Below are 26,883 nucleotides of genomic sequence, written 5' to 3'. Positions count from 1 at the left end.
TTTAATTAACATAAGCTTCAATAGCTTCCCTATAAGTAAAAATAATAGTACATCTAACCTATCAGATTGGGAAGGGATTAAATGAAATTACTCATAAATTTACTCATCTTACTGCCTGACATGTAACAAGTCTTCAGTAAATATTAACTGCTATATTTGTATGCCAAAGTACAAGGGTAGCTACAGGCATGGATAGGCTTTTGAACCCATGTAATGAATTAAAAAATAAAAAAATAACTGTCCCTTTAATCAAAGAAGCTCAAAATTATATGGCAAATGCATAGCATCAACTGATAGAGTGGAATCATTGGTCCATTATGAGAAAAGGAGTATCAGATGTTTGAAACAACCTTAACAAAAGATGAGTCCCTGGGGTAATGACCATCCCAGCTGAGGGAATCTCAGCAAAGAGCCCCTTTAGGGAAACTGGCTTTGGCTCAGCAACAGTTTCACTGGGCACAAGTGGAAAATTCAAGCTTTCATTCTTACTACTGCTGGATGGGGAGCAGGGGAAACACGTCTTTTTCAACTTCCAAAAAACAGAAAAATATTTCCCCAAATGCTCTGGAAGTGAAAGCACAAGGGAGAGAACTCTGAGATCCAAGGGAAATGAAGAGCAGAGGAAAGGCTTATCTGCAGACAGTGTTTCCTATTCTAGTAAGTGCCTGAATCAATTCCTTCAACAAAGGGCATATTCATGAACACGGGACAGAGAAAAATATGTGTTATATTTTGACAGTGGAAATGTAAGTTGGAGAAAGTATCTTTCTACCTGTCTGGTTGAAAGAGAAACCATTACATTCAATTTTATCAACTGTAAAGGTGAAAGAAAAGAAAAATAAGTGTATTGCCTTTATTTAATCCTGTCTAATATCATCATGATTTTTTTGACTTTTATTCTAAACTACAATATTCTCCTTAAAATTTTGAAGAAAATTAAAACCCAAAATGGAAAATGGTATCATTTTCCTGTTTTTTTTTTTTTTTTCTTTCTTTCTCAAGGAAGAAAAGTATTACCTGATTGAGGATAAGGTATGGTTCCTTCAAATGGGAAAAGACTAATAACCCGAATTCTCTCCAGAAGCTAATGGCTATCATTTCTCATGATGTTGCATTTGATTTTTTTAAACTTAACTTCTAATCCGTGTCCTAGGTTTATGAAATGGCATTGGCCACTTAAAGTGAAATACAGCCTTTAGGATGCCTCGCTGGCAATCTTCCCTTTCTCCTCAACCTTGGCACAGAGACTTACTTCATTGACTTTAAACCCAAGTAGCAAGAAAGTGAGAAATTATATCTTGCATGGTAAGTCACATATGACATAAATAATGGGCTTCCTAGCAACTTGTAACATTCCAGAAATAGCAAAGGTCACAAAAATTGGTTAGGGAAAGTGGAAGATTCAGAAAAGTGCCTTCAAGAATAATAATTTTTAATGTTTGTCTTTTAAGTTTATAAAAGTAATGTATGTTATTTATAGAAATTTTAAGAAACACAGACATGTATAACTAAGAAAAGTATGCAACCTATCATCTGATCTTGAAAAACTTACCACTATTAATTTCATTTTTTCCAGAAATTTTTTACTTTTACTCAGTATTATTTACTTAACCCACTCCAGTGTTCTTGCCTGGAGAATCCCAGGGAAGGGGGAGCCTGGTGGGCTTCCGTCTATGGGGTCACACAGAGTCGGACACGACTGAAGTGACTTAGCAGCAGCAGCAGCAGCAAAGAAGTATATATAAAGAATTACATAAACTCTTGCTACACAAAGAACTCTATAAAGTATGGAGGACTTTATAAATTTTTACTACTCAAAGAATTAACATTACCTTATTACTTATTAGAAATTTAGAATCCCAAACCCCGTCCACTCCTTCTGAGTCAGAATCTGTATTTTAACATGATTCCTAAAAATTCTTATGCACTGTATGAATTTTTTCTACACCTCTAATTCTTATTTAATGGGTATAAATGCTTTAAAAGCTCTGAGTATTTCTAAATTGCCAGCCAGATAAAACATGTACAAGTTAATATGCTCTCCAACAGTTTTTCTAAGTGTAATTTCATTGCACCTTTATCAACTCTGGTATCATGATTATTCATTTTTGTTAATCTGAAAAATCAAAATTATGTATTTCATATTTAAATTAGTGACCTTTATCTGGAAATGTGGAGTTATAGATTTAACTACCACAATTTACACTGAAACTTATATTAACTTAAAGTGCCTCTTAATTTTACTGAAAACAGTATTGCACCATGAATGAATATAAATATATGTTCCAAAACACCCCTTGCTTAGTATACAAGAATGCAGTAGACACTAAGCAAACTTGTATTGAATTTTTAAATTCTTTAGTTTAGTGATTAGCTTATAAAGCTAAATTTAGGAGCTAAGCCTGAAAAGACTGTAGCTAGCACACTCAGTTTATGCTAACAAAGTGGCAGTTGATAGAAAATGAACTAAGGTTCATGATGGATAGCAATCAAAAAGTTAATGCTATTATTCTAAAATGTTTTAATAAAAATATGTTAAGAAATATTTTCCTTTATTATCCACATACTGAAACTATATAAGACTGTATTGTAGACAGTTCTTAAATTTTCCAGCAACAAAAATCTCAGGTCATCTTGTCATCTTAGAAGTAATTCTAAGAAAAAAAGAAATGAAGAGAGAGACAGAGACAGAGAAACAAATGAAATAAAGTGATTAAAAGCAAGGGATGTTTTTCTATGAGAAATTTAGTGAGCTTTTCACTGAAGCTCACTAAACAAGAACGTCTTTCCATACCAGCCTATAGCGCTGTGGTCTCCTTGTTTGCAAGTTTATGAGATGAAAGAAAAAGACTAGGCCATCTGCTGCCCTCTGGAGAGAAAACATCAAGGACAATCAATCTAAATTAGAATATGGACAGCTCTAAGGATTGATCTCCTTTCAACAGAAAGAAGAAAAATGTATAAAAGAGAATTGACAAGAAAATAAAGTAAAATAGCACTTAATAATTTTAAATAAACTTATATTTTCAGACCTAAGCAAATTATATCCCTGGGTACAGAAAGAATTTACAGATGTGATTTCAAAATCACTATTGGTGTCTCTGAAGAATGCTAAAGAAAGGAAGAAAATGTTTTAAAAACTGAAACTGAACAAGGGCATCAGTTTTAAAAGCTACTTTTAAATTTTTAAATAAGCCCTTTGTTTATTAATGCCAGATTTGTTTATTATGCCAGAAAGTTTTTCAGATACAAAGTCATTTTCACCATTTTTGTGCTGTTTATCTGTTTTGAGCTTAGCCATCTATTCCCAATTGTTTAGAATAATATGTGTTAACCTAGAAAAAGTTTTAAGTTCTCTAAAAAAGCAATTTTTAATGTTCTACATATTCTAACCAAACACACAGGTGAAAATCATGAGAAATTTTATCAAATTCACAGGGAATAAAAATACAAATGGAAGTTAATATTTGAAGGTCTTAAGATCTCATTCAATGAAACACTTTGTGAAATTCAGTAATTAACCTCCCTCACTTCAAAAACTCAATAACACAACCACTAAATGGGGCCACTCTTGTTTCAAGTTCTGTGAATAAAACTTTAAGGACTTTAGTATAATAAAAATTCAATAGAAGTCAAAAGTATAAAGTTACTGCCCAAAAAAGCCAAAGAATTTAAGCCTGCATGAGTTCCTAGAGCAAAAGAGATTATAGTACCATTGCGCTCTGTGTCAGCAACACAGTATGAGGGGTAGCCTCACGTTCTCTCCTTTAAGGCACTTAGTTGATAACACTCTTTTGTTCAGTAAATCTGTCAATTCTAGTTTTTTACAATTAAATTGCCCATGTCAAAATTTATATATTAATTTAGCATTAGCCAGACACCCTTATGGGGAAGAAAATGGCGGCCCACTCCAGTGTTCTTGCCTGGAGAATCCCATGGACAGGGGAGCCTGGTGGGCTGCAGTCCATGGGGTCGCAAGGAGTCAGACATGACTAAAGCGACTTAGCACGCATGCAGATACCCATCTGTACTGTCTAGACCAATGTTCTCCAAAGTTCAGTGCACCAGGCAACCCAATGAGAGATGCAGAAAGGAAATATCTGAAGTTCTACTTTTATTTTAATTCTAAAAAAACTTTTTTTTCAAAATCTTTACCAATATTTACTATATTTATTGACAGTGGTTTGTTGATAGTTTAAAAGCGAATAGTCATATATAGAGGAGTACACTCAACAACTGTATTGTTGGACTGCCCAATCAAAAATAGAAACTATTGATCTAGTCCCCTCCCTTATGCTCAGGAAAATGTGCTCATCTCCTGGGGAGGAACCAGGAGACATAATTCTCTTTGTAAATGTAATTTCTGCTCCAATCCTCACAGAATGGACAGAAATGATGATGTCAAAGGTCAGAAATATTTCCCACGTTGTGAGTGAGTTCATCCTCTTGGGCTTCCCTTGCCGCTGGGAAATAGAGATCTTCCTCTTTTCCATATTCTTTATAACTTACATCATGACCCTCCTTGGAAATGTGGCAATCGTGTGTGCAGTGCGCTGGGACCACCGGCTCCACACCCCAATGTACTTCCTGCTGGCCAACTTCTCCTTCCTGGAGATCTGCTATGTCAACTCTGATGTGCCCAATATGCTGGCCAACTTCTTCTCCCAAACCAAAACCATCTCCTTTGCTCGGTGTCTCCTCCAGTTGTACTTCTTCTTCTCACTGGGCACAACAGAATGCTTATTTCTCTCCATCATGGCCTATGACCGTTTCCTGGCAATTTGCCGCCCTCTGCACTACCCCACTGTCATGACTACTAAATTCTGTAGCAGCCTGGTCATTTTTTGCTGGGTGTACGGTTTCCTCTGGTTTCTGATCCCAGTGATACTTGTTACTCGGCTACCATTTTGTGGCCCAAATGTGATTGATGACTTTCTGTGTGACCTGGGTCCTCTGTTGGCCCTGGCTTCAGCATGTGTGCCAGTCCCAGGGACTGTTCTCATATGTGGTACCATGAGCTCCCTCCTTATCTTTGCCACCTTTTTCTACACTACTGGATCCTACACCCTGGTGCTGATACTGTATCTATAGATACAAATATAAAATACCTATTTATATTTGCAAGTACTGTCATTAATCTTCTCCAAACTGCTTTTTTGCAGTTTTGCTGGGTCTAAGAAAATACTGAAAGAGGAATGAGAAAGTCCAAAATTCAAAGCTTTTTCATATCTAGCATTCTGAAGTTTGACCGTCTTCAGCAGCGTATTTACATTATTAATACAGTAATAGAATCTGAGGGACTTACAGATCTCTGAAAGGATATATTCCTGAAGATTAGAGAGTAAGGTCATCTCTGTGGCTGTCATTTTTTCCTCTCCACCTCTTAGGAAGCCATGAATGTGTCAGGAGTCAGCACAGTGACTGAATTCATACTCCTGAGCTTTCCCTGCTCTAGAGGCTCGAGTCCTCCTCTCTGTGCTCTTCTCTGCGTCCTACATCCTGACACTGATGGGGAATGGGGCCATTGTCTTTGCAGTGAAGCTGGATCACAGACTCCACACTCCCATGTACACTCTGTTGGCCAACTTCTCGTTCCTGGAGATGTGTTACATCAACACCACTGTTCCCAATATGTTAAGGAACTTCCTGTCTGAGACCAAAACCATCTCTTTCGCTGCCTGCTTCCTCCAGTTCTACTTCTTCTTCTCCATGGGCATTACTGAGACCTTCTTACCGCCCCTCATGGCTTTGATCGATACTTGGCCATCTGCCGACTTCTCCACTATCCTACCATCATGAGCAGCCATCTCTGCATGAACTTGGTGGGCCTCTGCTGGGTAACAGCCTTCCTCTGCTATCCAGTCCCTATCTATTTCATCACCCAACTCCCCTTTTGTGGCCCCAATACCATTGACCATTTTGTCTGTGACCCTGGTCCCCTTCTGGCCCTGTCCTGCATCCCTGCCCCTGGAATTGAGCTTTCCTGTTCTATATTGAGCTCTCTTATAATCTTTATCACCTTCTTTTTCATTCTTGGGTCTTACACCCTGGTTCTCAGAGCAGTGTTGCACGTCCCTTCAGCTGCTGGCAGACGTAAGGCCTTCTCCACTTGTGGTTCCCACCTGGCTGTGGTATCTCTGTTCTATGGAACCATCAGGATGATGTACATCAGCCCAACCCCTGGAAATCCAGCTGGGATACAGAAGATTGTAACCTTGCTGTACTCATCAGTGACTCCACTTGTAAACCTGCTGATCTACAGCGGGAACAAGGACATGAAGACTGCCTTGAGAAAAATTCAGATGTTTACAAAAACTGGCCAAAGCAAACAAGAGCTCATGAGTGGACCAAGATCATAATATTTATTTTTTCCTTCATTCTGTTCTCCATAGTGGCTGAGCCAGTTTACATTCCCACCAACAGTGTACAAGGGTTTCCTTTTCTCCACACCCTCTCCAACATTTATTATCTGCAGAGATTTTTGATGATGACCATCAAAAAAATCTATTCCAACTTAAAAAGTAGATCTCTACTTACTGGCACCTAGAAATACAGACCCAAATTCATCTACTTCTGTCTAGACAATATGGACAATAGTACAACCAATTAAACCAGACCTGACCTTCAAAACAGGACTTGATAGACAGTAACTTGAATTAAATGACCTGAATCTGAACTTTAAACTCTTCTCCTCTCCTGACTGCCAGTAACTACTTCCCCTTTATCTGAGATCACTCTCCTCTATTGTGTGCATATTCTTACATTTGGTCTCTATCACAAATGAGCCAAAATTCTTATGTAATTAATATCCAAAAAATTAATAATGATCTTAAGTTATATGTTATAGTTATTTAGAGACCTCTTTAAAAGAATAGATTCCCAGGTTTTTCTCCAAATCCCCTAATTCAGAATATAAAATTAACCCCAGAAATTCCCATATTAATGTGATTCTGGTGTACCTAGATCAGCACCAGTTCACACACTGACCTTACAGAGCCACTATTTAAAAAAAAATACATGACATATAGTGAGGAATAAAAATCTTACAATAATTGGTTGGGAAAGTGAAACAAGTTATGGTGAGTAGTACAGGTGATTCAAACACTCATGACATCAGCAGTGGAAGCTTCTCCTGCCTCTATTCCCAAATTCTCCATTTATAGAATAAGAAATATATTACAGTCTTCTTACCTTTTCCTACCTGTGAAAAATAATTAAGATATCTAGAAATAGGCTCACATTTTAAAAGATTAGCATGTAGTGACAATATATCAATACTCTGGGGTTAGTTTTAAGAGAAGGAAGTTTGGGTTGAGCACGCAGCTCAAAATAGGTAAAAGCAGACAGAGAGTAAAAGCCAGTGAGTCTGAGATATGAGACAGGTGTACGTGATTTGGCTCAACTATTTGGTCATAAATAAATTAGTCAAGTTGTCCTCTGGGGTTGATGCATTTCATTCAGGCATTCAGTAAACATTTATCTCTATCTGAATGCAGAAGATCAAGTCCCTGCCTTTGTGAAGCTTACATTATAGCGAAGGGGATAGATAATAAGAAGCTGAACACATAAATCTCATTGCTTATGACTACTAATTCCAGTAGTTTGAAAAATTTGTAACTATATGTGGTAATTGAGACTAACTACAATTAGACTCCTGAAATTAATGTTTTATATCAATTATATATCTCAATAAAACAAAAGGAATAAATGAGAACTCTACTTTTAGTTTTTTAATTAACCTCCATATTGTTCTCCAGAGTAGCTGTACCAGTTTACATTCCCACCAACAGTGTAGAAGGGTTCCTTTTTCTCCAAACCCTCTCCAGCATTTATTGTTTATAGACTTTTTTGATGAGGATTATGATCTGTTGAGATGATGCCTCATTGTAGTTTTGATTTGAATTTCTCTAATAATTCGTGATGTTGAGCATCTTTCCATGTGCTTTTTGGCCATTTGTATGTCTTCTTTGGAAAAATATCTATTTACATCTCCTGTCCATTTTTTGATTGGGTTATTTGTTGGATTTTTTGTTGTAGTTGTTACTGAGCTACATGATTTGCTTGTATATTTTGGAGATAATCCCTTGCCAGCCACTTCAATTGCAAACATTTTCTCCCTTTCTGTGGGTTGTCTGTTTTGTTTATGGTTTGCTTTGTTGTACAGGAGCTTTTAAGTTTAATTAGGTCCCATATGTTTATTTTTATCTTCACTATTCTAGTAAGTAGGTCAAAGTGATTTATGTCAGAGAACATTCTGCCTATGTGTTTCTCTACAAGTTTTATAATAAAATAGAGCTATCATATGATCCACCAACCCCACTCCTGGGCATATATCCAGAGAAAACCATAATTTGAAAAGATACATGAACCCCAGTGTTCACTACAGAACTTTTACAACAGCCAGGACATGGAGCCACCTAAATGTACATTGATGGGTGAATGCATAAAGAAGATGTGGTACACATACACAATAGAATGTTACTCAACCATAAAAAAAATGAAATCATGCCATTTGCAGCAACATAGATGGTCCTCGAGTGAAGTCATACTGAGTGAAGTAAGTCAGACAAAGAAAGACAAGTATCATAGGATATCACTTGTATGTGGAATTTTTTTTAATGGTACAAATGAACTTATTTACAAAACAGAAATAGAATTACAATCCTAGGATTACCAGAGAGGAAAGAGGGAAGGGATAAATTGAGAGATTGGGATTGACATATACACACTACAGTATATAAAATAGATACCTAATAAGTACTTACTGTACAGCACAGGGAACTCTACTCAGTACTAATTAATGACTTTATGGAAAAAGAGTCTAATAAAGAGTGGATATATGTATATGCATAACTGATTCACGGTGATGTACAGCAGAAAGTAACACAACATTGTAAATCAACTATGCTCCAACCAAAAAAAGAAGCTATCCTTGAAACGCCAAAAATAGGAATAAATGGGAGTATGAATACAGAAATTGTTGGGGTAGGATAGGGCACAGTTTAGATCTAAATGGTTAGAGAATGTCTTTGTTAGGAAGTGGTATTTCAAACTCAGATAATATATCATGCAAAGATCTAGGACAATAAACACCCATGTAAGTACAGGTAGAAGCTTGTGATTTTCAAAGAATAAGAAAAGTTGATTTTGCTACCTGGAAGGAAAATGACATAAGAGGCTGGAGTAGTGGGCAGCATCAAATCATTTAGAAACTTCTAGCCCACAATAAAAAGCTTTTATATGAACTCCTGGGGAAGGCTGCTCAATACAATATACTAAGAGGAAGGCTAAAAAAGCTCTCCTTAGAAAAATCCATGTCTTCATAAGCTCTTCTTATATTGAAACGACCTATTTACTTACATGTCTATTTATATGTTCCTTTATTATGCTACATTCCACTTTTTTCTTTAAGAATTTGAAGTATTAAAGTGCACTAAAAGAAAGAATAAGGAAAATATTAATTTAAAAAGGAAAAACAGGATGATGATTTGCAGATGGATAAATGCTGACATTAAGTCAAGCCTGTAAGTGTTATGAGCTCCCTTTAAATAAAGTGGGAAATCACCAGAAAGGATCTTCAGTGTTGAAGTTTTTTCAAGTGTTGTTATGATTCTCTATGTTTCTTTGATTCAAAAAATGAAGTAGAGAATGGAGAAACATTATCTGTCATATGATTTTCACTAATTGTAAGAAGAAACAAATCTGTTTACAAGGAAAACTAAATTACTGACTCCTAGTTCTATAATTTCTTTCAAGATGATTCATATGAGGGAGAATGAGATACACTGAACAGTGGTTCCCCAAAATATCTGACGTATATACATATAGTTAAACACAGCTGCTTCTTATAGCATTTATTAATAAGATTCAAAGGCATTTTATAGAAATATAGCTCAGAGGAAGCAATTCTTTCCAGATCTAAGAACTGAGGTCCAAATATCTGCTTTCTGATAATCTATCTGCCTTAATCCAAAAGTCTGACCTTAAGCTCACACTGGTCAGAGTGGCCACCATCAAAAAGTTTACAAACAATAAATGCTGGAGAAGTTGAGGAAAAAAGGAAGCCTCCTACACTGTTGGTGAGAATCTAAATTGGTGCAGTCACTCTGGAGAACAGTATGGAAATTCCTTAAAAAAACTAAACATAGAGTTACCATATGATCCAGTGATCCCACTCCTGGGCACATGTCTGGAGAAAACCCTAACTTGAAAAGATACATGCAGCCCAATAGTCATAGAAGCACTATTTACAACAGCCAAGACAATGGAAACAACTTAAATGTCCATTGACAGATGACTGGATAAAGATGTGATACATGTATACAACGGAATATTCAGTTCAGTTCAGTTCAGTCACCCAGTCGTGTCCGACTCTCTGCTACTCAGACATAAAAACAATGAAATAATACCATTTGCAGCAACATAGATGGATCTAGACATCATCATACTAAGTAAGAAAGAGAAAGACAAATACCATTTATCATTTATATATGGAATCTAAAAGATTATACAATTGAACTTACCTCTAAAATATAAATAGCTTCACAGACATAGAAAACAAACTTATGGTTACCAAAGGGGTTACCGTACAACATAAAGAACAATATTCAATATCTTATGATAACTTATAATGGAAAAAAATCTGAAAAAAATGGAAAAATCTTATATATATATGTACATATATATACATGTATACATAACTGAATCACTTTGCTATACATCTAAAACTAATAGCAGTATTGTAAATCAATTACACTTCAATTAAAAAATAATCTATTATATGATTGGTGCTTTGGTTGACTGATTTGAGGGAGGATCTAAGGAAGTGATGGTCTGCTCCAGATTGTATGTTGTCTATGCAAGGGCCATTCTAAGACTAGGTATCTAGATAAGATTTTATCTATATAGAGGGCAGAGAAGAAGGAGATTAAAGCTGTAATTGGCTTTTTTTTTTAAGTAGTAGACACTCATTTTAGCCAAGAGAGGAGGATATTTGGTATTTTATGACTGGCACAGTGACATTGTTTTTTTTATCCTTAGACAAAATTATAAAGTAGCTTTGTTTTGTTTCATGTATGTGTCCAATAACAGAATAGCATGACCTAGCTGAGAGTGTCAGAACAGCTTGTAATAACTTTGAGGTCTAGTCACATCATTTGTGGACATCTGGGGCTGCATTTATTGCCTTCAAGTTTTTTAAAGTCTTCATTGGCCACATGGTATGCACACTTAGGGGAGTTAGAGTTAGATATACTGGTTGATTAATTAATCAAGCAACCAGTTGATTTGTTAACATTTCCTTCTATCTGTAAGAATTTTAAAGAAGGAAAAAGACATCATTTCAACCGCATAGAAAATAAAAACACTGAAATTAAGGAACATCCCAAGGGAAGTGAATAACAAGCAGAGCGATGTCTCTTGACATTGTTTACCTTTAGCATCAATAAATGGATCCTTAAGGATCAGGAAAAACAGGACTTACTTCCTGGCAGTCTCTGCTTATAACCCCTCCATCCCTCAGCAAACATATTCAAGAATTTTTACCACAACCATTTCCAGCTCTTTCCTCCTCTCTGGTTATTGTTAAGAAGACTATCTCTTCTAAGAGAATAAAAAATAAACTTTTGAGAAGCTCCAGGTTAGAATTCCCTTTGCTGATCCAGGTAACAAGATTATGCAGTGTTTAGCAGAGCAAAAAATCATAATCTACTGGTTTTTACCCACAGCTCTCTTTGAATTATCACGGTCATATGCATACAACCAATATCACTTAAACTCTTACTGGTCAGGCAATAGTCAAAGTACTTCCACAGGAATTCATCTCATTCAGTTATCTTTGTAACAGTCCTTTAAAGAAGGCATAACTGTGTGCTTATAATAGCTGAGTATTAATTTCTTATGACAAATAAACAAATAATTCTAAATAATAAATAATAATTTAAATAATTCTAAATTCAATAATTTTTCTATCGTATACAGCTCCCTACCTGTCATCCTACTCTGGAAAATTATCCTTATTTTTAAGTGTCTTCCAGAAACAGATTATCCAATGTTACAGCCCCTCACTGAAACTGTACAAACTAAGGAAGTGAATTGAGTTGTCATGGTTGGGAAGATCTCCTGGAGAAGGAAATGGCAACCCACTCCAATATTCTTGCCTGGAAATTTCCATGGACAGAGGAGCCTGGCAGGGTGAAGTCAATGGGGTCGCAAAGAGTTGGGCATGACAGAGCAACTGAGCACACACACATGAAACATCTCTGGGTGGGTTCTAGAGAGCCAACAAATGGGTACCAAGGCTTCTACTGTCCTGAGTTTTGAGGGAAAATTAAAATATTGGTGAATGTCTTCCTTGTAATGTGTACGGCATGGCCTGGTTCATTCAGACATACTTTATCTCAGTTTTTCCAGGGTTGACTAATTTAACAAGTAAACGAAGAAAACAAGGCGATTGTTGTTAATTAACTCAGTCCAAATGGCCAGGGTACAAATACACAGACATCACTGCACCCATGTTCACAGTACCCTCTGTAATTGATGCAAGGTGAGTTTATTGGTCTTTTGCTGTTTGTTTGGTTGATTGGTTTGGGGAATTTTGTTGACAGTTTCAGCTCAGACTTGAGGCAGGTAACATCATCAGTCTTCTGTACAGAGGAGCTCAGTAATGAAAAGTGAATAGTGATACAAGCTAATTAAATATGTTAGACTGAGCATAAAATGGTGATGGTAATTCCTGTTTTCTAGAACACCTTCCTGTTTTCTGTAACAGCTCTGTAAGACTTCTTGGCACAGAATTGCTGAGAGGGATAAGTTTTACTTAAAAGTGTAACATGATCAGTTTTTCCATTTTTCAAGGAGTACTTGGTTGCTGCTTAGAAAATGGAGGATAGAAGGGCAAAAGTAGAAGCAAGCTGTTAGAATGCTGCTGCAGAAGTCTAAGGAAGAAAGGATGGTAATTTGAACTTGAGAGACAGCAGTTAAGACAAAGGAGTGCATGATACAAGCCATACTTTAGAAACAGAAGAATCCTGCTAATGAATTGGCTGTGAGGGGTAAAAGAAGAGATGTAACAATGAAATAGACTATACCCGAAAAAGTAAGTTCTTCAACATTAACTAAGCTATTTAAAGTGCTGAAAATATTTGAGATGATAAAGTGATTAACACACATAAAAATAACCTTTTAGAAGGTTATTTCTTTAAATCATAAGGCTGAGCACAAGACTCAAAACTCATATAAGATAAAGATTGCTGTAAATTACATGCATTAAAATGTTCTCCTAAACCAAATTTGAAGACAGTTTTCTTTATAATTTCCGGAATACTTTCCCTTGAAAGTAAAAAATTTCTAATATAAGCTCCTACTCTGAAAAAAACAATACTGCCAGGAAGAAAACTATGCAGTCTTATATGACAAAACTAAAAGAGAGAGAAGTCATTAAAATGCAGCATATAGCTCACTCCCTAGGCTCTGGTCAATAGAGACCTCACCATCAGAAAAGAATGTTGACAACTGGGGCTTTCACATGCTAACAGTTGCAGTGATAAATAGTGCAATAATGATGGAACACTGTTGAACTTATCTACTGAAGGTAAAGATACACATGCCCTTATGATCCAGCCTACAGAAATGCATGCATGTGTGAACCAGGAAAAGAGAACTGTATTCATAGTACCATTACTCCTAACAGCCCAAACTAGAAATAGCCAAAATAGTCATCTATAGTACGATGGTTTAATAAGTGGTGGTTTATTCATAGAGTACAGTGGAGTGTAAATGGACCACTATAGATGATTGTTACAACATGAATGTAAAAAACCTTACTGTTGAACAAAAGAAGCCGTCCAAATACTACATATACTGTGATTTCAATTATGTAAAATAAAAAACAAGCAAAACTAAAAAAAAATGTTTCAGAATGCATACTTAGCTATTAAAATAAAGAAAAATAGGGAGGTGATTACCATTAGGAAAGGAGAGTGTTAACAATTGAAGGGGCTAAGAGGCAGAGGATAGTCATCCTCTTATTGGAATGGAGCATAAGAGGAGATTCTAGGGTACAGGTGATCCTCTATTTCTCAACTTCAGTGATAGTTACTGCAGAATTTTATATATAAAGATTTAAATGTTGAACATGTTTCCATATATTTCACAATAAGTAAATATCTCTATATATACTGATATTCATTAAATTGTGTTTTTATAATCCAACTGTTAAACTAGGACAGTAATTCAGGATTAGGCTAAAACAGTAACTATTGATACATAAATGTCTATTTCATTCCCCAGAGTGGCTTCAATTCATATCTGGGTTCTCACCTGTCTTTACAATTATTCAATAATGTGATTTTGTTTTCACAGCTCCCAGACTCATGAAAATCTACAACACCCCCAACACCTCCAGCACCATCACTGGCTTCATCCTCCTGGGCTTCCCTTGCCCCAGGGAGGGGCAGATTCTCCTCTTTGTGCTCTTCTCTGCTGTCTACCTCCTGACTCTCATGGGCAACGGTTCGATCATCTGTGCTGTGTGCTGGGATCAGAGACTCCACACCCCCATGTATATCTTGCTGGCCAACTTCTCCTTCCTGCACATCTGGTATGTCACCTCCACTGTCCCCAACATGTTGGCCAACTTCCTCTCTGACAACAAGCTCATCTCCTTCTCTGGGTGCTTTCTCCAGTTCTACTTTTTCTTCTTGGGTTCTACAGAATGTTTTTTCTTGGCTATTATGGCATTTGATCGATACCTTGCCATCTGCTGCCCTCTACATTACTCCACTCTCATGACTGAACGTCTCTGCACCAATCTTGTGATCAGCTGCTGGGCACTTGGTTTCCTCTGGTTCCCAGTCCCCATCATCATCATCTCCCAAATGTCCTTCTGTGGGTCCAGGATCATTGACCACTTCCTGTGTGACCCAGGTCCCTTGTTGGCCCTCACCTGCACTAGAGTCCCTGTAATAGAGTTAACTAGCTCTACCTTAAGTTCTCTCCTCTTATTTATCCCCTTTCTCTTCATCATGGTGTCCTATGCGCTGGTCCGACAAACTGTGCTGAAGGTCCCTTCAGCAGCTAGACGAAGAAAAGCTTTCTCCACCTGTGGGTCCCATCTGACTGTGGTTTCTCTTTTTTACGGATCAGTGATGGTCATGTATGTGAGCCCAACATCTGAACATGATGCTGGAATGCAGAAGATAGTGACTTTGTTTTACTCTGTAGTTACTCCACTCATTAATCCTGTAATATATAGTCTGAGAAACAAAGATATGAAACATGCTATGAAGAAATTATTAGGAATATAAAAGTAAGGGTCTTGATTTAAAATATTTGGGGGGACAGAAGCTGTTTTTAATTTCTTGGTTAAAAAGAAGACTAACTGACTTTAGGACTATAAGCCATCTCAAAGATGTACCGCATATCCCCAGTTTTGCAAATGATAGAGCCATAGATTGAAAAACTGAGTTTAGTTTGCTGGGAAATATAATTAAATATAAATTTCCTGCCAATCTAGAAAACCTCTCCACAGTGGTGGAAGAGAATAAAGCAGTTTTATTATTTATTATCTATGGGTGTGAGAGTGGGACCATAAAGAAAGCTGAGAGTAGAAGAATTGATGCTTTTGAACTGTGGTGTTGGAGAAGACTCTTGAGAGTCCCTTGGACTGCAAAGAGATCAAACCAGTCAATCCTAAAGGAAATCAGTCCTGAATATTCATTGGCCGGACTGAAGCTCCAGTACTTTGGCCACCTGATGTGAAGAACTGACCCATTGAAAAAGACCCTGATGCTGAGAAAGATTGAAGGCAGGAGGAGAAGGGGACGACAGAGGATGAGATGGTTGAATGGCATCACTGACTCGATGGGCATGAGTTGCAGCAAGTTCAGGGAGTTGGTGAGGAACAGGGAAGCCTGGCATGCTTCAGTCCCTGGGGTCACAAAGAGTCAGACATGACTGAGCGACTGAACTAAACTCACTGATTATTGAATAAGCATTAAAGCAGGAGACTATGGGCATCTCAGGCAACCCACTGAGAAATGGCAAAGACTGAAAGAAATTTTATCCTTTAATAGTCAGGCAAATACAACCCATTACATACAGGTTCTCAAGATAAAAACTAATCCTCAAAAAGACTCGACCATTTTATCACACATAGTCAATTCATCCTAGATTCACCTGGTAATTGGACTGGCCATCTGTGTTTGCTAATTGGCTTCACACAAAGAAGAAAAGACATTTCTATATAACAAGAGGTAGTTTTCAACTTGGAAATTAGGCCACCAATGTTATGTGCCTATCTTCCCACAGGAAATGGAAGATTGGGGCCTTTCTATCTTGATTATTACATTTCAGAAAGTCTTCCCAGGTCCTTGACAAAGACATTCCTAGGTCATAAATCTGGCAAGGGTGCTGAAAAACCTGTCAAAATTTAAAACTTTTAAATTTTACATTCATTTCAATGACAGAGAAACAAGTACAAGTTTTCTAAAGTAAGTGTTCTAAAAACAGGAAGAGGGGAAAGTTTCTTCCTTTATCTTCAGCATGGATACTTACACCTCTTTTTTTTTTTTTTTTTTGTATTTGCTCTTACAAATTGTACAATCCTGGGGCAAAACTTGTCTCCTATTACTCTTCCAACACCAGCAAACTCTTCACTTTTCTGGTAGTGCTTTTATTTCTGTCTTCTAAAACATCTATCATGATAACATCAATTTTAATATTGTATATATCTTCAGGTCAATATGAAAAATAGCATCAGCAAAATAAAAAGTCATAAATAAATGAAAAAAAGTAAATAACAAAGGAAAGGCTTTTAAATATCTAAAAAGACATTCTATTTTGTTCAGAATTAGAGAAGTACAAAGAAAGCTATAATAAATATATCTCTTTTCCCCACAAATTGACAAAGATCAAAAATAATGTTGAGAAAAACAGCAATCTCTTCCCTTACTGGTAGAGCATAAATTGGTACAATATCTATGGAGGACATTTTGCCAAAAAACTATCAGAATTTATTTTTTTTTAATTTATTTATTTTAATTGAAGGCTAATTACTTTACAATATTGTATTGGTTTTGTCAAACATTGACATGAATCTGCCCCGGGTGTACATACGTTCCCCATCTTGAACCCCCCTTCCACCTCCCTCCCCATCCCATCCCTCTGGTTCATCCCAGTACACCAGCCCCGAGCATCCTGTATCATGCATCGAACCTGGACTGGCGATTCATTTCACATACAATAATATACACGTTTCAATGCCATTCTCCCAAATCATTCCACCCTCGCCCTCTCCCACAAAAAACTAGAAATAGAACTGCCATACAACTCAGCAATCGCACTCCTGGGCATACACACCGAGAAAATAACTATCAGAATTTAAAGGGCATACCCTCTGACTCAGCAATTCCACTCTTAGGTATTTATCTGAGGAGTATACTCACAAATAAGAAAAATGACATGTGTACAAGAATATTGACTACTGTTTCTAATAGTAAAAGATTGGAACAATCCAAATCCCATTAATTAAGGACTAATTAGATAAATTATTGTATATACATAGGGTGAAATATACTATATAACTGTTAAAAATGAAGATCTGTACATGTTGATATAAAAGTACCCTCAAAGTTAAAGAAAAAGTGAGATGAAAGAGATCTGTCTTGAGCCATCTTTCATATGAAGAAAGATTACATAAATATCTACATATTTATGTTCATAAACACATTGTGTATCTCTGAAAGAAGAAACTAAGAACAGTGATGCTTTTGAGAAACAGAACTGGGTATCTAGGGACAGGGAGAGAAGGAAATATTTTCTCTGTACATACAAGCCTTTGTATATTTAAAATTTTTCCATATGCATGTATTTCATTTACTATGAATATTTTTTTTACTATGAAATTGGAACCAAAGTAACATTTTTTCATACTTCTGTGATTCTTTGAGAAACTAAAAAGAAGACTGTTTCTCAGAGGAAAATTAAAAAAAAAAAAGAAACTGACAACCTCTTCATGTCATCTCACTAAAATTCTTTTGTTCAGCCAGAACAAAGTAAGAAATGTCTTCCTCTTCTGAGGACCTATGAGAATAACAAACTATGAAAAAGTGAAAGCAGCTTTTTAAAAATAACTGTTGTATCATCTTCCTCCATAGTCACTTATTCACTAAAACAAACACATTCAATATGTTAGGCACTGAACTGGAAGGGACAAGCCATATACAGAAGCAAATAAGACACATTTCCTTCTCTTCTGGGGATCATGAACAAGTAGTAAATGAAGCAAGATGTTCTATAAACAAGGGAATTTTAAGTTGCTATGGGAGCAGGTAAAGGAAGGCACGGATAAAAACCCATGAGTATGAAGGGGTAAGAAATCATGGCAAGTTCCGAAAAATGCATATAACCATTCCCAGACCACTATCTGTTTACTTGTATACTACAATATACAGAATAGAAGTATTCCTCAAATAGATGTCCATGTAGCATTTACCACCCATCATGACTTATATTTGGCCAAACCTATTAATATATTAATAAGCATCCTTAATCGAAATAAATACAATTTCAAGATGGAATATAATTCACAATTCATCAAACAGATATAGATAGAAAAATGGCTGATTCATGCTGATGTTTGGTAGAAACCAAAGCAATACTATAAATCAATTATCCTTTAATTAAAAATAAATAAATCAAAAAAAGGCCCAAAAAAAGACAAATAGAAATAAAGAAGCACATCATTGGGATAGAGGTATTAAAATATAAAACTCAATCTTCAGATGCCATCACAGTACAAATATTACTGATATTTATTATTAGTATTTGTTTCCAGGGAACTCAACCTACAAGACCATGTCACTTAGAAAGAAAATAACACTTGAGTGCTTAAGTAAATCAATGAGCCAAAAAAGACACATCAACCTACCTCAGATCTTTCATGAGAGTGAAGTATTTCAGTGAGCGGCAGATGGCCAAGGGCTGATCATTTTCCATGACAAAGTAGAACTGTGCAGTTGTTCTGGGGGAAAAAAGTAGAACCAAGTGATGAAACCGGAATAGGAAATGGTCTTGGCTTTCGAAAGCAAATTGTCCTATATGTTGGACTTAAAAGTTGTGAAGTAATTTTAAAAGTCACAATAGCTACACTAGCTAACTCTCAATGTGCCTAAAATGAACTTCCACTTTAGCCATGCTAGTAATGTACAGCCTCAAGCATACCTTTCATATCTTCATTTTATAGATGAGGGAACTAAAGCCTAGATTGAATAAGCAAGTTGCCCTAACAGTTAATGAGTGTTGGAACCAGCTATGACTCCAAAAACCATACTATAACGTGTTATGCTATGGCATCTCTTAATGTTAGGTTATCACATGTGAGCTCCCGAGCTAAGCATTTTGTATACAATCTCTCTTTTAATCCTCATTACATTATATGAGCCATTACCATTTTACATGTTTTACAGAGTAGAAAACTAAGGCCTGGAGAGAATAGGTAACAATTTACCAGTAATACAGTTTAACAGTAACTAGAAAAGCAGGGATTCAATCAGGTTTCTCTGAGTCCAAACTCATATTCATCATCACCATTTATTTGTCATAGCAGACTTACATATATTGTTTAAAAGCAGGAAAAATTCTCCATGTGCCTCTAAAGCTGAAATAATATTCAACTATTATTGTTTGGGTAAATGGTTGATAAAAACTTAATGAATAAGTATAGCATACTATTGTAAATGCAATATGGCACACGTGCAGAAAAATTAAAATCTAGTCTTTAGAAAAAAATACAAAGGGAAGCATTTCAAAATATTTGAAATGGCAACGTTTGGGCAGTAATATGGAGGTTTGGGAGGTCTTTTTTTTTTTTTTTCTATTTTGGGTTTTTTTTTTCCCAATTGTATGCTTTATTTTCAAATGTTTCAATACCAAGTACAGATAGTCCCCAACTTACTATTTAACCAGTTTTCAGCTTTACAGTTGTGAGAAAATAATACACATTTGGTAAAAACCATACTTTGAATTTTTATATTTTTCTGGCCTGTTGATAAGTAGTATGATACTCTCTCACAATGCTAGGTTCAGCTCTGAGCCACAGCTTCCAGTCAGTCACATGATCATGAGGGTAAACAACCTATACACTTATACCATTCAGTACCCATGCAGCCATTCTGTTTATCATTTTCTGTACAGTGCTCAACAAATCAACAATAATATTTATTATGAAAATTCAGCAATTTTATGATGAAATAAGCTTTATGTCAGATGACTTTAGCCCAAAAGTAAGCTAATACATGTTCTGAGAACATTTAAGGTAAACTAGGCTAAACTGTGATATTCGGTAAGTTAGGTGTAATAAATGCATTTTTAAGGCTCAAGAGGGAGGAGATATATGTATAATTATGGCTGATTCGTGTTGTTGTACTGCAGAAACCAACACAACATTGTAAACCAATTTTCCTCCAATTAAAAAATTGAAACATTTTAGAGCATTTACTTACCATATTTTCAATTTTAAAGGTTTTATTAGGATGTAAACCTATTTCAGGTTAAGGAAGATATGTAATAGTATATAAAGAATACTTTGAATCTCCAGTAAGTTATTTTGTAAATAATGATAATGATAAATCTAGCTCAGTTTCCCAGTTTAAAAGAACTAGCATATCTTAAGGATGCTCGTCTATATAAAACCTCACTAACCATTTGTCCCTTATTTTTTCTAACAAAACTAATATTTGTAACTTCAAAATTTTCTTAATTTTCTGTATTTTCTTAATTTTCTCTGAATTAAATTAAGAGAGAGCCACAAGGTACCCTGAGGGAATGGGAGCTGGAGTTGAAGATAGAAAAGTGAGCCCTTAGTATTGGACAGAAGGGAAGAGGTCCGTTAGCCCATCCAGCTTCTCATCAGTCAGTTTCACTGGTACCATGCAGAAGAGGGGAAGTTTCTCAACTTTGATATATCAACTGATAATGTATAAAGGAAGGTGAAATCATGCTAGCAACATTTCAAACTGAAGACTGTTATCAATCATATTGCATACTTTCTAGTTCTGAATTAATATGTCCCTACAGAGTTGGAGAAGGAAATGGCAACCCACTCCCGTGTTCTTGCCTGGAGAATCCCAGGGACGGGGGAGCCTGGTGGGCTTCTGCCTATGGGGTCACACAGAGTTGGACACGACTGAAGTGACTTAGCAGCAGCAGCAGCAACAGAGTTGGCCACAGTTTACATTTCACTACTATTTAAATTGATATTTCTCAAAAGTACAAATGAATTTCTAGAATAAAGTAAATAGGTCTGCAAAATTTAATACAAATCACAATTTACAACCCTGTTTATTTATAAATATGGATAGATGCATACTTAAGTATATATATAAACATATTTGAGAAGATATGGAAAATAATTCTAAAGAAATATCACAAAGTATAAACTGAAGAAGCTTTTGCATTTTACTTCAGTGATAGAGTCATACAAAATATGTTCTGGATACTAATGGGCCTTTATATCTAAGATATAGTTCATTTCCTATCCCAAGGTCAATGTTCTTTAGCGCTCCAAGTTCTTATCATTAATAATTGTATAAAATATCTGTGGCACTTTTTCGTATTTTTTCTTCTGAAATATTCATGTTAAATTCCCATAATAAATGAGGACAAGTTTTAATGTTCTTTGCATTTCTCTATTTTTCCAATTTTCATATTCATTCACAATCCAGAGTAGTGGCACATACAAAGTAAATATTCAGTGATGGATTTCTGGGAGTCATATATTCCATCAGGTGTAAGCCACAAAAGATATGCAGCAAAAAGCAGAATAACATTTACTTGCTAATATGTTACTACAGCTGAAATAACTCCGTAAAACCTTTCTCTATATTTTTGCAATTTTTCTTCTTTTTGTTATCTTCTTTTCAGTTCAGTTCAGTTCAGCTAAATCATAAGAAAAATTGTATTTTGTTTGCAGATGTTTAAAAAGACTAACTGCTTCCAAATAAGACCTTGAGAACCAGGGGGGAAAAAAAGGCATATTTGATAAATAAAAGTGAGCTGATTACTGGTATTGTTTTTTATTATCAAACAAAACTTCAGCTTTGCAGAAAAGTTGCAATAATAGTAAAGTACAAAATGTCTATATGCCCTTCATCCGGACTTCAAATCATTAAAATTTTACCACTATTTCTTACAGTCTCTCTGTGTCCTTTTACATCTATTACCCTCTCTCTGTCCATATGTCTGACTGTCTCTATATACACACCTATTAAGTGTAAGCTGAAGACAACTTACCTAAATGATTTAGTGTGCATTTTCTAGAATTAAACATATTTTCTCACATAACCTCGCATAATTATCAAAGTTAAGAAATCTATGCTGCTTTAATACCATTATGCAATATAAAGACCTTATTCTGTAATTTCCCAAATTATACTGCTCGTATCTTTTATAGCAAAAGGTGAAGAGAGATTTTATTTTTCTGGCCCATGATCCAATCAAGTTTAGATACTGATCATTTTTTAAAATAAAATGAGCCTTTTTGTGTTAGTAAATTGGTGAAAACCTCAAAGATTTAAAACAGACTTTTAAAAGAAAACTCAATTCTTGGGAAAAAAATTTTTATTCAAAATTAAAATTTCTTATTTGAAACTGTAAGTAACTCTTTCTAAATGATAAATGCTTATCAGATTCAACACAAGATTTCTATTTTTTCTACAGAAAAAGGCCATGATAGTCTGGGGGAAAGAGGGATTGCACAGCTTCGTTACTCCCTAAAACCAGTCTCCTCTGTCTGATAGCAAGACAAGCACCTGTCCCCAGCACCCACAGTTGACAACAACTTATCAGAAGACCAAAGAACAAACTCCAGCAAGACGAACACCTTGGCTTGGGTTTTGTTTGACAGAATCTCCCCTGATCATATGAGAAGTGTTCTGAACAGATTTGGTGAGTGACTGATGAACCTGTCGATTGAATCTCTGGCCATCTCGAAGAGACTAAAACTAAGGAAAAGATATTACTTCCTCCATCACTGGGGAAAATAAAAGCAATAATGAAGGCACAACTGTCTCCAGAGGAGATAGGAAGTGAACACGGGAAGAACTAGCATAGACCTGTCTCCTGGCACAATCCTTCTAGAGGCAGCAAATGATTCCTCAAGGAGGACGAGACAAGCTGTGCTTATAACCCATGGATCCTAAAGCACATACATTCACTGATCCCCATCCAACCTACTCTTCACACCTTCTCTCCCAGCTGGTTACTACAAAGACAACTGCTTCTACTCAGAAAAGTCTGTAAAAAACTGAGAAGCTTCAGTTGAGAATCCCTTTCTTACTTCAGGAAAGAAGGTAATTCAGTTTTTAGAAGAGAAAAATATTAAAATATAGACGGAGAATCTACATCTCTGGAGAAAAATGTCTCCTGTAACTCCGCCACAATTTTACCCAAAACATCTAATATTTACCACATGTCAGATATTGAGAAGCTGCTTCCACCTTGTCAATTTATTATTCCATTCAATAGTTTTCATAACAACCCTCTGGGGAAGGTGTTATCATCTCCATCTGACATCTGAGGAAACTAAGAGTCAAAAAATAACTGGCTTATAGAATTTGCCACGACAATGCAATGTTTAGGTGTTGGAATTCAAATCCTGGGCTCTTGTATCCAAATTCAGTACAATTTCTAGCATAACATAATTGGCTGCCACTCACCAGTAGTGGATAAATACACTTTGCTTTGGGCTTTTGAAAAAGTTTAAACAATAGGATATATATGTATATGTATATATATATACCCTATGTATATTGCTAGGTATTTTAAAACTATTCTTTCTGTAATCTTCAAAATGCCCTCTGTAGTTGTATTCACTTCACCTTACAGAAAAGGACACAAAACCATGGAGAGGTTAATACTTGGTCTAGCATCCATGGCTATAATGTTGTGGAGGTAGGATTCAGACTCAGGTGGTCCAGTTCTGGAAGCTGTGCTTCTGTATGGAGTAGCCTGTCCAGGCCAGCAAGGAAAGGACTGTGCTCACAGGGGAATCATCCAGGCTGGCTGCTGAGAGAAGTTAGTGAGGATACCAGGACTCCACTCCACTGTAGAAAACAAAACTCTATTGTTTTCAGGCTTGGAATATATTTCTTCCAAAATATGTTTTATGTATAGATATTAAGGAAGCTTTTATTCTCTTCATTATAATGCATACATTTTCCAAAATTTCAGTAATAACCAAACTTTATAATCAGAAACATAATTTTGAAAAAAAGCAATTAATAAAACAATTAAAACTATTTTGTGCCACAATTTTAATAAAACAATGAACCCAACAGACAAGGTTCTTGCCCTCATTTGGCTGGCAAAGATACACACATAAGAAACAAAAGAATTTCAGACTTTGATAGGAATTTACAAACAAAAGAATGACAGAGATACTTACATAAGGTGTTCAGAAGAACAGAATAATTAGGCTGGAAAGTGAAAAATGGGCTCCAGATACATTTCCAGGTGAATAGAACATTTAAAGCAAAGAACCCAGTCAGTAAAGAAGTTGTGTATTCCAGGATACAAAGAAGGCCTGTGTAAATGAAGAAGGGGGAATAGGAAAAGACAGATCAGAAAAGGGAAGAAAATGGTAAAATAGGTGGAAGCCAGATCATTCAGGGGCCCATGTATCATAAAAGGGAACTTGGATTTTATTCCAGGTTGAGTTGTGGGATGTTTTTGCATAAGCAAATTGCATGATCTTATTTACACTCTTAAAAGGTCAGTCTGTCTGCTGTGTAGAGAACTGATTGTATAGAAGCAAAGGCAGGAATCAGAGAAATCATTTGGGAGACCTTTGCAGTAATTTAGAGAAATAATATGGGTAACTTAAACTATTAGGGTGCTGGGGAAAGAGAGAAGCAGATGCATCAGGGCTCAAGGCGTATTTTAGAAATAAACATAACTACAGCTGAACTGTGTACAAAGGATAGTAGAAAGAGAGATGTGCTATTAAAACATAATGAAAGTTTTAATTCAGCATTCACTTCAGCGAAGTGAATCAGCTATAGACATACATATATCCCTTTTTTTGGATTTCCTTCCCATTTAGGTCACCACAGAGCACTGAGTAGAGTCCCCTATGCTATACAGTAGGTTCTCATTAGTTACCTAGTTTATCCATAGAATTGTAATCTCTCAGTTCATCCCAACTCCTCCTTCCCCTTCTTGGTATCCATATATTTGTTTTCTATGTCTGTATCTCTATTTCTGCTTTGTAAATAAGTTCATTGGTATCATTTTTCTAGATTTCACATAAAATTGATATAATATTTGTTTTTATCTTTATGATTTACTTCACTATGTGCAACAGTCTCTAGATCCATCCATGTATCTGCAAATGGTACAATTTTGCTCCTTTTTATGGCTCAGTAATTTTCCATTGTACCACATCTTCTTTATCCATTCACCCATCAATGGACATTTAGGTTGCTTCCATGTCCTGGCTATTGTAAATAGTGCAGCAATGAACATTGAGGTGCAATGTATCTTTTTGAATTATGGTTTTCTCCTGGTATATGCCCAAGAGAGGGATTGCTGGGTCATACGGTAGCTCTATTTTTAGTTTTTTAAGGAACTTCCATACTGTTCTCGATAGTGACTATATCAATTTACATTCCCACCAACAGTGTACGGGGGTTTCCTTTTCTCCACACCTTCTCCAGAATTTACTGTTTGTAGATTTTTTGATGATGATCATTCTGACTGGTGTAAGGGGATACCTCATTGTAGTTTTGATTTGCATTTCTGTAATAGTGAGCAATGTTGAGCATTTTTCATGTGTTGGTTGGCCATATGCATGTCCTCTTTGGAGAAATTTCTGTTTACGTCTTCTCCCATGTTTTGATTCGGTTGTATGTTTTTTGAAATTGAGCTGCATGAGCTGACAGATAAATTTACAAGCTGAGCAAAAGCATAGAGAAGCTGAACACATAATGCAGTCATCTTCTCCCCTCCCAGTCTCACTCTAGCTGAAGCCAGCAAGGCACTGAGGTAATGCACATTAAGATAGAAATGGACAGAATCATGGGAGTTCTTATTGAACACATGAGTGAGTACCCCTTGACCTGAGAACCAAGTAATACTGATTTTGACCGAGAAGAATGGGTTCCAAAGTGCTGTGCACAGCACTGCATTTTTATCACAGAGAATAGACAGAACTATTTCAACATGGTCATATTATTGATATATTAATTTTATTATTCAAGAAATCTATTTAGATGGCCTCTTTCTTGGTGCTATTTTTTTCAGGAAATTTTCCCCATCAAAGTTGATTGATTTACTTATGAAATTGTCAGATAATGATAATAGGGAGAATGAATCAACAAGTTAGGTTGGAAGATAGCCAAATGTCAACTTTTAAATGGCATCAAAAGTCACACATGTTTTCCTGCTTCAAAATCACATGATCCAACATGGTACCTGCCTACAAGCAGCTACATTAGGTGACAACTCAAGGAGTACATAGGAAATGCAATTTTCCACTTATTATAAGGAAATTATAGAAACCCTTCTAAATGCAAGATCATGTACACCCCCAGTCATCACCATGACACTACTGTTTGACATAGCAATAACTTCAGCCTACCCTTAAGAAGCAGTTTGCCAAGAAGAACAATAACTCAATGTATTTAATTCAAAAGAATTACACATTGCATTCTCCTACTGGGATAAGCTACATGAGGTATGAGTTTTAATCTCTTGTGTTCATTGCTGTATCCCCAATATTTAAACGTAAACACTCAATTATAATGAATTAACAACAAGTAAATAAATCTCAGCTTCATGTTGGGACAAAGAAAATGAAGCTCCTCTGCTATTCCAGGGATATTCAGT

At 35.9% G+C, this 26,883-nt stretch overlaps 2 protein-coding genes and 2 pseudogenes across 7 annotated transcripts in view; 3 read left to right on the top strand and 1 right to left on the bottom strand.

Moving 5' to 3' along the window:
- Positions 1 to 19,207, bottom strand: part of LOC129542138 (GTP-binding protein 10 pseudogene) — a 60,468-nt pseudogene extending 41,261 nt beyond the window's left edge.
- Positions 1 to 26,883, top strand: part of LOC129542141 (olfactory receptor 11G2-like) — a 30,789-nt gene that overhangs the window by 2,321 nt on the left and 1,585 nt on the right. Inside the window, exons 2-3 of one of the 6 annotated variants that reach the window (XM_088840132.1) lie at positions 12,403 to 12,544; positions 14,362 to 15,305. In XM_088840132.1, coding sequence (XP_088696258.1) covers positions 12,538 to 12,544; positions 14,362 to 15,305 — 951 coding nt within the window. In that variant the 5' untranslated portion in view covers positions 12,403 to 12,537. Of the gene's footprint in view, positions 1 to 12,153; positions 12,545 to 14,361; positions 15,306 to 22,716; positions 26,875 to 26,883 lie in introns of those variants that run through there. The other 5 variants (XM_088840133.1, XR_016038336.1, XR_016038335.1 and 2 more) reach the window with 5 other exon arrangements.
- LOC148776953 (olfactory receptor 11H4-like) lies at positions 4,393 to 5,091 on the top strand. The gene has a single exon (XM_088839950.1). It carries the CDS (start codon positions 4,393 to 4,395, stop codon positions 5,089 to 5,091), a length of 699 nt encoding a protein of 232 aa, XP_088696076.1.
- Positions 5,394 to 6,359, top strand: LOC148776952 (olfactory receptor 11H6-like; annotated as a pseudogene).

The sequence above is a fragment of the Moschus berezovskii genome, chromosome 9 (genome assembly GCF_049115385.1).
Source record: "Moschus berezovskii isolate FMDL1 chromosome 9, NW_MosBer_1.0, whole genome shotgun sequence".
Classification (NCBI taxonomy): Eukaryota; Metazoa; Chordata; class Mammalia; order Artiodactyla; family Moschidae; genus Moschus; species Moschus berezovskii.
Note: the sequence above shows the minus strand (reverse complement) of the source record. Positions and strands in the feature narration are given on the sequence as shown.